Source organism: Mobula birostris, chromosome 5 (genome assembly GCF_030028105.1).
Source record: "Mobula birostris isolate sMobBir1 chromosome 5, sMobBir1.hap1, whole genome shotgun sequence".
NCBI classification, from domain to species: domain Eukaryota; kingdom Metazoa; phylum Chordata; class Chondrichthyes; order Myliobatiformes; family Myliobatidae; genus Mobula; species Mobula birostris.
Window position 1 is genome coordinate 77910780 of NC_092374.1, and position 14286 is coordinate 77925065.

General features: G+C 44.4%; 1 protein-coding gene across 2 annotated transcripts in view; it reads right to left on the bottom strand.

The window, feature by feature from the left end:
* The window catches only part of ccdc171 (coiled-coil domain containing 171), a 478351-nt gene that overhangs the window by 126113 nt on the left and 337952 nt on the right, over positions 1–14286 (bottom strand). For both annotated transcript variants that reach the window (XM_072258224.1, XM_072258225.1), the window contains exon 22: positions 11009–11063. In XM_072258224.1, coding sequence (XP_072114325.1) covers positions 11009–11063 — 55 coding nt within the window. The remainder of the gene's footprint in view (positions 1–11008; positions 11064–14286) is intronic.

Sequence of the window (14286 nt, forward strand, 5' to 3'; positions counted from 1 at the left end):
ACCAATACCTCTTCCAATAGCTCAGGCCAAGTTGCCATAATTGTCATTCATTTCATTCAAGTTCAACCATATGTCGTGCTGTTAATTCATTTAACGTAGTACCACAAACACTACCAACAAACTGTAATTTATTACTTGTAACATACCTAAACTTTATACAAAGATTGATAAACAATGCCCCTAAATTTCCATGATGTTTCCTTCTATGTATCAATAGCATTTTCCAGCAACACACACAAATGCTGGAGGAATTCAACAAGCCAGGCAGCATCTATGAAGGGTCATAAATAGTCAACGGTTTGAGCTGAGACCCTTCATCAGGGCTGGAAAGGACTGAGACCAGAAAAAGAATGTGGGGGAGGGAAAGGAATATAAACTGGCAGATTATAGGTGAGACAAGGAGAGAGGGGAGGGGGGTGAAGTAAGAAGCTGGGAGGGGATAAGTGGAAGAGATAAAGGGCTGAGGGAAATGGAATATAATGGGAGAGTACAATGGACCATGCAAGAAAGGGAAGAAGGAGAGAAACAAGAGGAGGTGATGGGCAGCTGAAGAGAAGAGATGGGTTGAGAGGGTAACTAAAATAGGGAATGGAAATGAGAGAGTGAGGAAGGGGTGAGAAATTACTGAAAGACAGAGAAATTGATGTTCATGCCATCAAGATGGAGGTTACCCAGACGGATTATGAGGTGCTGCTCCTCCAACCTGAGTTTAGTCTCATTCAAGTATGAGAGGCCATGGACAGACAAGTCAGAATTGGAAGTCGAATTGAAATGGCTAGCCAAAATTTTCCAGTGTGTTATTTATGCCCATTGGTTCATTAAATACTCGACTATTAATTTTCACTGCAAATACTTCATAAATGCAATGACCATCTTTCTTAGTGGCATTTTCAAAAGAATTTTGACCAGTAGCCAATCTGGACATGGGAAGTTTTAAGAGGAGGGGACTTCAATCAGGTCCACTGCCCTACAAAAGGCACAGTGGGTTGCTACAGTGAAAAAGAGCTTTGACCAGCGGTCAATCAGTGTTTGGAATTGATTAGCAAGAGAAAATTAAAGGAGAGCAGGGGCAAGCACAGCAGCTATCGTCTGAGTGGTATCTTGAGACTTCAGCTCTTCGAGGCTTCAGCGAAGAGAAGCTTCAGTCAGAGTAAGCAAAGGAAAGAAAAGCTCAAGGTTAAGATTTTTTTCTGCTCAGCTAGGACAGTAGAAATGCCAGGCAGGATAGTTGAATGCTTCTCTTGCAGGACGTGGGAAGGCAGGGAGACCTCTGGCGTCCCTGATGACTATAACTGCGAGTAGTGCATCCAGCTGCAGTTCTAACAATCCGCATTAGGGAGCTGGAATTGGAACTGGATGAACTCCGGATCATTTGGGAGGATGAAGGGGTGATAGATAGGACATGACACAAGAAACTGGGTGACAGTAAGGAAGGGGAAAGGGGTGAAGGAGCCAGTGCAGAGTACCCCTGTGGCTATCCCTTCAACAACAGGTATATCACTTTGGATACTGTTGGGGTTGGTGGGGGGGGGGGGGTGACCCTAATAGAGGAAATTTCCAGTGATCGGGTCTTTGCGACTGAGTCTGGCTCTGTGACTCAGAAGTGAATCAGGGAGAAGAGGCATACTCTGGTGATAGGGGATTCGTTAGTTAGGGGAACGGACAGGAGGGTCAGTGGGCAAGAACTAGATTCCCGGATGGTATGTTGCCTCCTGGGAGCCAGGGTCCAGGATATCTCGGATCAAGAACTCAATATTCTTAAGTGGGAGGATGAACAGCCAGAAATCATGGTCCATGTAGGTAGCAATGACATAGGTGGGACAAGTAATGCGGTTCTGCTTAGGGAGTTCAGGGAGTTAGGTGCTAACTTAAAGGTCAAGACCTCCAGGGTTGTGATCTCAAGACTGCAACCAGTGCCACGTGCTAGAAAGGCCAGAACTAGGAAGACTATACAGTTCAATATGTGGCTAGGGAGTTGGCGTATGAGGGAGGGCATAAGATTTTTGGATCATTGGGCTCTCTCCCTGGAAGGGTGGGACCTGTACAGAATGGACAGTTTGCACCAGACTGGAGGGGGACTCATATCCTAGAGGGAAAGTTTGTTAATGCTACACGGTGGGGTTTAAACTAGAGATGCAGGGGGATGGGAACCAGAGTACCAGAATAGTTAGTGAAGAGGTTGTGGAGGCAGATGTTGGTAAGACCCCTGACAAACTTAGGAATCAGAAGGCTGAGCATAGTGCAACTAGTGTTCTGAGCTGCATATATTTCAATGCAAGAAGTATCATAGGAAAGGTGGATGATTGTGCTGAAGATGAGGTAGCTGGTTTACAAACAGAGGCAATGTGTAGTGAGGAGAGCCTGTAGATAGGGCAAAATTGCAGTCAATAGGATGAGTTGCAACATAAAAGGAGAACAAAATTGAAAAAGGGGAATACAGGACTTAAGGTGTTGTATTTGAATGCAAGCAATCTATGATAATAAGGTAGATAAACTTGCAGCACAGTTGTAGTTTGGCATGTATGATGCTGTTGGCATCACTGAATATAGCTGAAAGAAGATTATAGCTGGGAGATTAATGTCCACGGATACACATTATATTGAAAGGACAGGCAGGAAGACAGAGGGGATAGTGTTGCTCTGTAGGTAAAAAATGAAATCAAATCATTAGTGTGACAAGAATACACATAGATTATGATGTAGCTGTCCTGTGCTGGCACCAGTGGATTCAGCAGTTGGTCTGCCACCTGTCTTCAGGAGAGAGAGAGATAAGGAAAACAATGGAGCAGCATTTGGAGATGTTAATGAAGGGGAAGGAGAGCTGTCAAGATCGGCTCCCCCTTTGAACCCTGAACTGTTTGAAGTGATGGACAGGCGATACCCCAGCAGGGGGATAGAAAGGGACAGGTTCGCTAAGGCAGGACACACACATGACACCCGAGGTAACAAGACCCTGGAAGCGGTGCGTCTCTCACAAGTCGGTGGAAAGTACCGGGCCAAAGACGCACAGGGTGGAAAGGCACGAACGGCGGGAACCTGGTGTGTGTCCACCCTTGCCTGGGTGCCAGGTTCACCGCAGGGAAACGATCGTATCTGGAAACGGAGGGGTCACGGTCGGTGACCTCAGATGACATCACAAAGGACTCGCCCGAAAGCTGACTGTGAAGGTCTGTGTGGAAGCCTTGAATATTCATTTGTTTTGCTCTCTCTCTCCTTCCCCCCATTGTCCATTGCCACGGCAGCGATTACTGTGAACTGAACTGAACTAAATTGAACTGAACTTTGCGTCACTTTGAAACTGGTCATTTACCCCTAGACAACAATAGAGCTTGATTGATCCTGTTATCTTAATTCTGTGTACATGTATGTTTATCATTGCTGAACTGTTGCATTCATTAAACTTTTGATTAGAGTACTGTGTTGCTTGTTTCTTTAATAAAACTTTCATAGTTCTAGTATCCAGACTTCAACTGAGTGATCCATTTCTGCTGGTTTGGCAACCCAGTTACGGGGTACGTAACATAAGTGGGGGCTCGTCTGCGATTTTGAACGCTAAATTTGGGACGGAGTAAATTGATTGGGTCAAAATTCCCGAAAGAAAGAAAAGACAAACAGCAGAAATGGAGGCTGAGGAAATTATAAAGGCGCTGACCTTGGAGGCATTAGAGGATGCCAGGAAATTGGAATTGGTAGCTGTGGCCAAACGGTTGAATCTTGCTAAGGGGAAGTCAACAATGAGGAGAGAGGAGATACACAGAGCTATCGTAGAGCACTATGTATCTAAAGGTGTGTTTCCCCAAGGCGAGCTGGAGGTGGTGTCTATTGAAAAACCTGCCGGAGATGCGGTACAGGTGCAGCTTGAAAAACTGAGACTCGAGCACGAGTTCTGGGTACGGCAGTTAGAACACGAAGAGAAGCAGTTAGAAAGGCGGGAGAAAGAGAGAGAGTTAGAAGAGCAGGAGAAAGAGAAACAGTTAGAAAGGCAGGAGAGAGAGTTAGAAAGGCAGGAGAGAGAGAGAGAGAGAGAGAGAGAGACAGCTGGAGCGAGAGGAGAAACAAGGGAAAGGGAATTCGAGCTGGAGAAGTTAAAGATAAAGGCAGAGCAGGGGCCCAGGCCGAACCAAGGTGGAGGGTTCCGGGCGACCCAGGAGGTTAGGCTGGTTCCCCCATTTGACGATACCGACGTGGATCGGTACTTTCTCCAGTTCGAAAAAGTGGCTATAAGTCAGGACTGGTCGAGGAATAAGTGGGCTGTTTTGCTTCAGAGTGTACTGAAAGGGAAAGCCCAAGAAGCTTACTCAGCTTTGTCCGCGGAAGATGCCCAGAGGTATGAGGTGGTGAAAGAGGCCATCCTCAGGATTTATGAGTTGGTCCCGGAGGCATACCGGCAGAGGTTCCGGAATGCGAGGAAGCAGTGGGACCGCACGTATTTCGAGTTTGCCCGTGAGATGCAGACATATTGTGAGCGTTGGTGCGCCTCGAAGGGGGTAGAGGGGGATTATGACAGACTGCTACAGCTGATCCTGATTGAGCAGTTTAAAGGTTGTGTCCCTGAGGGTATGAGACCCTATCTAGATGAGAAAGAGGCAACCACGTTAGCCGCAACTGCTAAGTTAGCGGATGAGTATTCATTGATGCATAAAATGAAGTTTGCCCCGAGTAAAGGCTACCAGAAGGGTAGTCAGGACGGCGGGGAGAGTCCGCCGGAAAAGTCAGAAAGTAAGCCGGGGACTAGTGAGAAGGATAAGGTAGACCAGGAGCAGTCTGGTAGGAAGTCTCCTGGGGTCGTCTGTTATAATTGCGGGAAAGTCGGACACTTTGCGTCCAGGTGCTTTGCCCCAAAGAAGGAGATGGGAAAAGGAAAAACGGCGATTTTGACTGGCTGTATCGAGCTGGTAAACGAACCGCTAGGACAGGACAGGTCTGCCAAAGTTCAGGAAGGGCGCGAGAGGTTTACCTCGGCTGGATTCGTGTCAGTGAAGGAGGGGTTAAAACCAGTTCCAGTGCGGATCTGGAGAGACACGGGAGCGTGTCAGTCACTAATACTGAAGAGCGTATTAGAGTTTAGCTCAGAGACCCAGACTGGGGAGGTCAAGGTCAAAGGTATTGGAGAAGGGACAGACACAGTCCCTTTGCACCAGGTACACTTACAAAGCAACCTGGTCTCTGGACTAGTCATGATCGGGGTGAGGTCCGAATTACCGATGAAAGGCGTGGAAGTCTTGCTCGGTAATGACATCACCGGGGGAATCGTGTTCCCAGTCGTGAGATTGACAGGTCAGCCTGCCAGCATTGAGGCCCCGCCCATGGACTCACAGGTTCATCACAGGACTGCGGTAGTAAATTTAGCTGAGACGTTTCTGCCAGTCTTGTACGAGAAGGGGGTAGAAAGTGAAAAGAAGGAGTGTAGTGAGGGAGCTGGGACAGACGTAGCATTAGCCAGGAAAGAATTTGTGCAGGCGCAGGAGCGAGATGAGTGGCTGATGGTTTTGGCAGAGACAGCTCTCTCTGACACAGACTTAACAAGGGAACTAGTAGGCTATTGTGTGGAGGAGGAAGTGCCAAGGAAGAAAGGGAAACCAAGTACCGTACCCACAGATGAGGAATGGGGGGTGGTGCAAAAGAGTTATGGGGATGAGGTTTTTAACCTGGCCCACAAGGTACCCCCCGGTGGACATCTTGCGGTGCTGGAGGAAACAGTTGGTGGAATCATGAAAGAGGTTTACCGGCTGCCCAGGAGGAAGGATGTTATTGATTATGGCCGACGCGAACCGAGATGGTCACAGGCTTTTGATATGCTAACAAACCTAGTCGGTGTTAGCGCGGAAATCAATGAAGCTAGGGTCCCCCTGATAAGAGAAAAAAACCATTTTGAAAAGATGAGTATGGTATCGACCAGATGGGAGAAGGCTATTGTTTCAGCCAGCTCTGCTGATAAGGTTTCCCCCTTAATCCCCGAACAAAGCGACTCTTTAGGAGAAGTAATTAAACGACTCGCACCCGTGTGTTTGATTGTCCCGAGGCGATGCAAAGAACTGGGACGTTGGGTGGTGCTTGTTACAATAGGTCAGTCTAGCGAGCAACATCCCTATAGAATGAGTAATTCAGTGACTAAAGGGCTGACGAACACAGAGGTGTGTATTGGCGATGTAATATGGCTGTCTGAAGCCAGCTTGATAGTGAACCTTGAAAAAAATGAGTTCGGCCACACGAAGGTCACTTACCTGGGAATTGTGGTGACACAGGGGCAGCTGGCAGCGATGCAAGCTACAGTGCAGGCTATTGCTGACCTCCCAACCCCGACAGACAAGAGGGCCCTCAGAAGGCTCTTGGAGATGGTGGGGTACTGTAGGAAGTTTTGCAATAACTCTGCGGTTACTACCCCTCCCCCTCCTACTAAGCCCTTGCGAGAAAAAACTAAGTTGGAATGGGACGACCCTTGTTATTGTGGTCCGGGATGAAACCCAATGAGAGGTTACATTGATCGCAATTCATCAGTGTTTTTGGCTACTATGAAGTTTGCTAAGTTGGAGCCTGGTCTAAGGGATTATTAATAACACATATAAAAGGAACAGACAATGTGATGGCTGACTGTCTGTCAGGTGTTGACAACTTCAAATTCGCTGTATTAGCCAAATAGCTGATAAAGATGTGTATTTGTGTGTATCAAATAATGTATTCATGTTGGTAATTTTTACCCCCCGGTAAAAATCCTTAAAGGGGGGAAGTGTGACAAGAATACACATAGATTACGATGTAGCTGTCCTGTGCTGTCACCAGTGGATTCAGCAGTTGGTCTGCCACTTGTCTTCAGGAGAGAGAGAGATAAGGAAAACAATGGAGCAGCATTTGGAGATGTTAATGAAAGGGAAGGAGAGCTGTCAAGATTGGCTCCCCCTTTGAACCCTGAACTGTTTGAAGTGATGGACAGGCGATACCCCAGCAGGGGGATAAAAAGGGACAGGTTCGCTAAGGCAGGACACACACACGACACCCGAGGTAACAAGACCCTGGAAGTGGTGCGTCTCTCACAAGTCGGTGGAAAGTACCGGGCCATAGACGCACAGGGTGGAAAAGCACGATCGGCGGGAACCTGGTGTGTGTCCACCCTTGCCTGGGTGCCAGGTTCACCGCAGGGAAACGATCGTATCTGGAAACGGAGGGGTCACGGTCGGTGACCTCAGATGACATCACAAAGGACTCGCCCGAAAGCTGACTGCGAAGGGCTGTGTGGAAGCCTTGAATATTCATTCGTTTTGCTCTCTCTCTCCTTCCCCCCACTGTCCATCACCACGGCAGCGATTACTGTGAACTGAACTGAACTAAATTGAACTGAACTTTGCGTCACTTTGAAACTGGTCATTTACCCCTAGACAACGATAGAGCTTGATTGATCCTGTTATCCTAATTCAGTGTACATGTATGTTTATCATTGCTGAACTGTTGCATTCATTATCCTTTTGATTAGAGTACTGTGTTGCTTGTTTCTTTAATAAAACTTTCTTAGTTCTAGTAATCCAGACTCCAACTGAGTGATCCATTTCTGCTGGTTTGGCAACCCAGTTACGGGGTACGTAACATTAGAAAGAGGTGACATAGGGTCAGAAGGTGTTGAATCATTGTGGATAGAGCTAAGGAACTGCAAGCGTAAAAATACCCTGATGGGAGTTGTTTGCAGACCTCCAAATAGTAGTACGGATGTGGTCTACAAATTACAACAGGAGATAGAAAATGGTGCTGGATTCCATGGGGAGAATTTCCAGAGTGCCCACAGATGGCTTTTCAGAGCAGCTTGTGATTGAGCCCTCTAGGAGATCAGCTATTCTGGATTAGGTGCTGTTCAATTAATCAGAATTGATCAGAGAGCTGCAGGTAAAAGAACCACTTATGGGCAGATGATCATAATATGATCACATGCTCCCTGAAATTTGAGGAGAAGCTAAAGTCAGGTGTATCAATATTACAGTGAAGTATAGGAAATTACAGACCAATGAGAGGAGTTGGCCAGAACTGATTGGAAAAGAAACACTGGCAGGGATGATGGCTGAGCAGCAATGGCTAGAATTTTTGGAAGCAATTGGAAGACACAGGATATATATATATATATATATATATATCTCACAAATAGGAAGAAGTATTCTAAAGGAAAGGTGACACAAATATGGCTAGCAAGAGAAGTCAAAGCCAACAAAAAAGCCGAAGAGAGGACATATAATAGAGGAAAAATTAGTTTCTTCAGATACATAAAGTGTAAAAGAGAGGCGAGAGTGGATATCGGAACACCGGAAAACGATGCTGGAGATGTAGTAATGGGAGACACAAAATGGCAGAAGAACTGAATAAGTATTTTGCATCAGTTTTCACTGTGGAAGACACTAGCAGCATGGTGGAAACTCCAGGTGTCAGGGGGCATAAAATGTGTGAAATTACCATTCCAAGAAAGAAGGTACTTGGGCAAATAGAAAGTCTGAAGGTAGGTAAGTCACCTGGACCAGATGGTGTACACCCCAGGGTTCTGAAAGACGTGGCTGAAGAGATTGTGGAGGCATTAGTAATGATCTTTCAAGAAATTATTAGATTCTGGAATGGTTCCAGAAGAATGGAAAATTACAAATGTCACTCCACTCTTCAAGAAGGGAGAGAGGCAGAAGAAAGGAAACTATAGGCCAGTTAGTCTGACCTCAATGGTTAGAAAGATGTTGGAGTTAATTTTTATTGATGAGATCTCAGGGTACTTGGAGGCACATGATAAAATAGGTCGTAGTCAGCATGGTTTCCTCAAGAGAAAATCTTGCCTGATAAATCTGTTGGAATTCTTTGAAGAAATATCAAGCAGGATAGTCAAAGGGGAAATCGGTTGATTTCGTGTACTTGGATTTTCAGAAGGACCTTGACAAGGTGCCACACATGAGGCTGCTGAACAAGCTACAAGCCCATGGTATTACAGGGAAGATTCTAGCATGGATAAAGCAGAAGCTGAGTAGCAGGCGGCAAAGTGTGGGAATAAAGGGAGCCTTTTCTGGTTGGCTGCCGGTGACTAGTCGTGTTTCATAAGGTTCTGTGTTGGGACCGATTCTATTTATGTTATATGTCAATGATTTAGATGGTGGAATTGATGGCTTTGTTGCAAAGTTTTCAGACAATATGATGATAGGTGGATGAGGCAGATAGTTTTGAGGAAATAGAGAAGCTACAGAAAAATTTAGACAGATTAGGAGAATGGGCAAAGAAATGGCAGATGAAATACAGTGTTGGGAAGTACATGGTCATGCACTTTGGTAGAAGAAATGAAAGGGTTGACTATTTTCTAAATGGTGAGAAAATACAAAAAGCTGAGGCACAAAGGGACTTGGGAGTCTTTATGTAGGACTCCCTAATTGTTAATTTGCATATTGAGCCTGTGCTGAGAAAGGCAAGTGCAATGATATCACTTATTTGAAGAGGATTAGAATATAAAAGCAAGGATGTAATGTTGAGATTTTATGAAGCACTGTTGAGGCCTCACTTGGAGAATTGTAAGCAGTTTTGTCTCCTTATCTTAGAAAAGATATTCTGAAACTGAACAGGGTTCATTGGAGGCTTACAAATATGAAGAGGGTTTGATAGCTTTGGGATTGTATTTACTGTAATTCAGAAGAATGAGGGGTGCCCTCATTGAAATCTACCAAATGGTGAAAGACCTTGATAAAGTGGATGTGGAGAAGACGTTTCCTATGATGGAATCATCTAAGATCAGAGGACACACCCTCAGAATAGAAGGGTGTCCTTTTAGAATGGAGATGAGGAGGAATTTCTTTAGCCAGAGGTGTATCTGTGGAATTCTTTGCCACAGGCAGCTGTGGAGGCCAAGTCTGTATTTATAGTTAAGGCAAAGATTGATAGTTTTGATTGGTCAGGGCATGAAAGGATACAGAGAAAGGCAGGAGATTGGAGCTGAGAGGAAAATTGGATCAGCCATGAGAAATGGCGGAGCAGACTCAATTGGCCAAATAGCCTAATTCTGCTCTTATATCTTATGAAAAGGTCAAGGCTATCATATGCTTTAAAGACAAGCTCTTTAATGCATTACATGGATATCATTTTGTCCTTTTTTTTATAAACCTTCCAGCCTCCAGGGCCTGGCCAGCAATATTACATATCCCATATACCCACCTCCCCCTCACCTAGTATTCCCCCACCCATCCACCTTCCTCCTCACCATGGGGTCTCACCATCATCTGCCAGTTTGCAGTACTCCCCTTCACCCAACATTCTTGTTTTGCCTTCTGCCTCCTTCCTTTCAGTCCTGAGTGATAGCTCTTGGCCCAAAACATTGACTGATCATTTCACTCCAGACATGCCACTTGAGCTGCGGAGTTCCTCCAGCATTTTGTGTGTTCCACATCTGCAGAATCTCTTGTATCTAATATATCACATATTGGACTTTTTTCATATCTTTATACACAGCAGCAATATCAAATAATTCAGATTTTGCACAGACATTTACGTCTCTACAGCAGGCTTAACCCAAGTTCCACAGAGTACCCCTTACTGCACTGATGGGACATTTCCTTTCCCAACACTGTTTACTCTTAGAGTTATTCTGAGGCCAATTATTCCAAATTATAGGAAATTTCAGGAGATTAATTTACATCCATGATGAGCTCAGCCAAAATCACTTCCCCATATATGTCTACAAGTAACGTGAGAAGAGAACTTAATTTTAATTTTAACTGAGTTCAGAAAAAAACAATAAGGACCTATGATGTGTGAATCACAAGTACATTAAAAAAAGATAGGTGGCTTTTTTTGAGAAAAGTCGAAGGTTCATCTTTAAAGTCATGAAAGCCAAATACATATAAAACAGATGTTTTAAAAATCTCAAGTAATATACTGAGAAATAAGATTAATCTAATATTATCAATATTTTTTATGAAACACTCTTTCCCCACATATCTGCACCTTGTACAGTATACTAATATATAATATTCACAAGGTCAAGAATATTTTTGGAATGCATTCACAGTACCTGTTGAAAGGCAACATCCAAAGATCTCAGGTAATTAATCAAGTGTTCTTTGTCTCTGCATGGGGAAAGAAGCAGGTGGTATAAATATGAAGAAAAAAAATATTTTTTCTGAATAATAAATAGTTCATAATACAGACATTTTAAAACTTCAATTTTCACTGCATTTTTAAAAATGCCAATTTTCTTTCGGATTTACTAAAAGGAATATTTAAAAATAAACAACACGACAGTTACAAGATGACAATAGCTCACATTATATCTATGAACCTGGTTACTACTGCTATACTCATAATTTCACACTTAGCTTTGGGACCACATCAAATTGTCATTTTTAGAACATTTTGGAACATGCAGTGTAGGTTCAGAGAATATTGGGATTTGATTTACACCACTGGGGCCTGGCTTATGTAATAAAAAATGTCCATCAACCAAATAATTCAGGGTGTGTAATTTGTGAAGAAATTATCATTGAAACAAGTGGATAATAGATCTTTTAGTGGGCTGAAAGATGCGCAAGTCCCAAGGGCCAATGTTAGTAAGTAAGGAAGGAAGGACATTGGCAAGGGCTTTGACAGAAATTACCAGAGCAATACACAGAAAATGCTGAAGGAACTCAGCAGGTCAAGTAGCATCTGTAGAAATGAATAAACAGTTGACATTTTGGGCCAAGAACCTTCTTCAGGACTGGAAAAGGAGGGGGAAGATGCCAAAATAAAAAAAGTTGAGGGTGGGGACGGAAGGAAGATGGCTGAAAGATGATAGTTGAATCTGGGTGGGTGGGGAAGGTAAAAGGCTGAAGAGGAAGGAATCTGATAGGAGAGGAGAGTGGACCATGGGCGAAAGGGAAAAAGGAGGGGCACCAGGAGAAAGTGATGGACAGGTGAGAAGAGGTAAGAGGCCAGAGTGGGGAATAGAAGAAGAGGGAAGGGGGAGGGATTTTTTTTTTTACCGGAAGGAGAAATTGATGATCATGCCATCATGTTGGAGGCTACCCAAACAGAATATAAAGTATTGCTCCTGACCTTGAGGGTGGCATCATTGTGGCACAAGAGGAGGCCATAGTCCAACATGTCAGAACTGGAATGGGAATAGAAATTAAAGGGAAGTTCCATTTTTGGCAGATGGAGCAGGGGTACCCGACAAAGTGGACCCCCAATTTATGATGGCTGTCACCACTGTAGAGGAGAATGCATCGGGAGCACTGGTCACAGGAAGGACTGCCTCACCTGGAAGGACTGTTTGGGCCCTGAGTAGAGGTGACGGAGGCTGGTGTAGCACTTTGACCACTTGCAAGGATAAATGCCAAGAGGGAGATTGGTAGGGAGGGATGAATGGACAAGGGAATCATAGAGGGAACGATCCCTGTGGAAAGCAGAGAGTGGGGAGGGGTACATAAAGATATGTTTGGTGGTAGGATCTCTTTGAAGATGGTACACACTGAGGAAAATGATTTGCTGGAGATGGTGACTTATGGGGTGATAGATGAGGAAAAGTGGAACTCTATCCCTGTTAAAGTGGTGGGAAGCTGGGGTGAGCATGAATATTGGGGAAATAACGGAGATGCAGATGAGGACAGCATCAATGTTGGACGAAGGGAAATCCCGTTCTTTGAAGAAGGGGGACATCTCTGATGTCCTGGAAAGGAAAGCCTCATCTTGGGAACAGATGTGGTAGAGATAAAGGAACTGAGAAAAGGGAATAGCATTTTTATAGGAGACAGGGTGGGAAGAGGTATAGTCAAGATAGCCACTGGAATCAGTAGGTTTATTAAAGTTGTCATTAGACAGCTTGTCTCCAAAGATGCAGACAGAGAGATTGAGAAAGGAGAGGGAGATGTCAGAAATGGACCAAATGAATTTAAGGGCAGGGTGGAAGTTAAGAGGCAAAATTTGATGAAATCGATGAGCTCAGCTTGGGTGCAAGAAGCAACACCAATGCAGTCATCAATGTAACCAAGGGGAAGTTGATGAGCATTACCAGGGAAGGCTTAGAACGTAGACTATGTAACCATTGAAAAGGCAGGCATAACTGGGGCCCATGTAGGCCATACAGAATAAAGCACAGAAACAGGTCCTTCGGCCCTGGGCTACACCTTGAGTCTGGAGAAAGCGGGAGAAGCCAACAGAGAAATTATTGAGGGTGAGGACCAGTTCTGCCAGATGGAGAAGGGCTGTGCTGGAGGGGAACTGGGCGTTCCTTTTGTTGAGAAAGAAGCGGAGTTCTTTAAAGCTTTTATGATGGGTGTTAGAAGGGACTGGACACCTATGGTGAAAATGAGGTGATCAGGACCAGGGAATTGAAAATTGTTGAGGACATCAAGAGCACGTGAAGTGTCGCGGATGTAAGTAGGAAGTGGCTGAACCAAGGGGGATAGAATGGAGTCGAGGTATGAGGACACAATTCAGAGGTAGAAAAGGGTAAGAGTTTGGTGGCAGTGGATGAGAGTTCTCCTGGTTTGATGAGGTCAGTGATAGTATCAGGGACAACTCTCTGATGGTCCGGAGTGGGATGTTTTTCAGGAGGTAGGTTTGAGGAGATGTCTGAGAGTTGCCGCCTGGCATCAGCAAGGTAGAGATCAGTGCGCTACACTATCACAGCACACATGCAAATCTACAAATTTTCTGGAGAAGCTGCAGAGGTAATAATTGCCTAGGATACAATGTTTCAGTTACATGAAGAGATGTTTTAGCTGGATTTGTTTCCTTGTAGTGGAAACATTGGAAGAGGCAAGAACTGTCAACATTGAAAAGGTATTTACAGGAGTATTGGAAGCACCTTAGCACAGAAGGCTCAGGCTGGTTGCTGAATAGAAGAACTGGTATAGTTAGGACTTGATAGCATGTGATCTGAAGGGCCTACTTCAATGCTGTCTGATAGGCACTTTTAACAAGCAGTGGAAGCCAGCCCCATTACTGGTGTAAGTGGGGTTAGTTGATGGAAGAGATTGTGGGTGGGTTTAAGATAACTGACGAAGTTGTGAGTCGAGAACCTGATTGTAAATGTTAAAAGAAGGGGATGAAAATCAGCTGCTTTGTTTTTATTTAGCACACAACCAGAAATTATTACTGATGGTATATGAAAACATACCACTATCACTTTTTGCCTCAACAAATACATTTTTTTAACAAGGTTGTATTTTTTTGAAGTGTACATTTTCAGAAATCCCTTTAGATGTGTGCATTAATGACATAACATTTCCTCAAAGGTAGACTCTGCCATTTGATTTTGAACTTTTCCCCAATTATTTTCTAATAAAACTCCTTCTGAATGCCCGAATT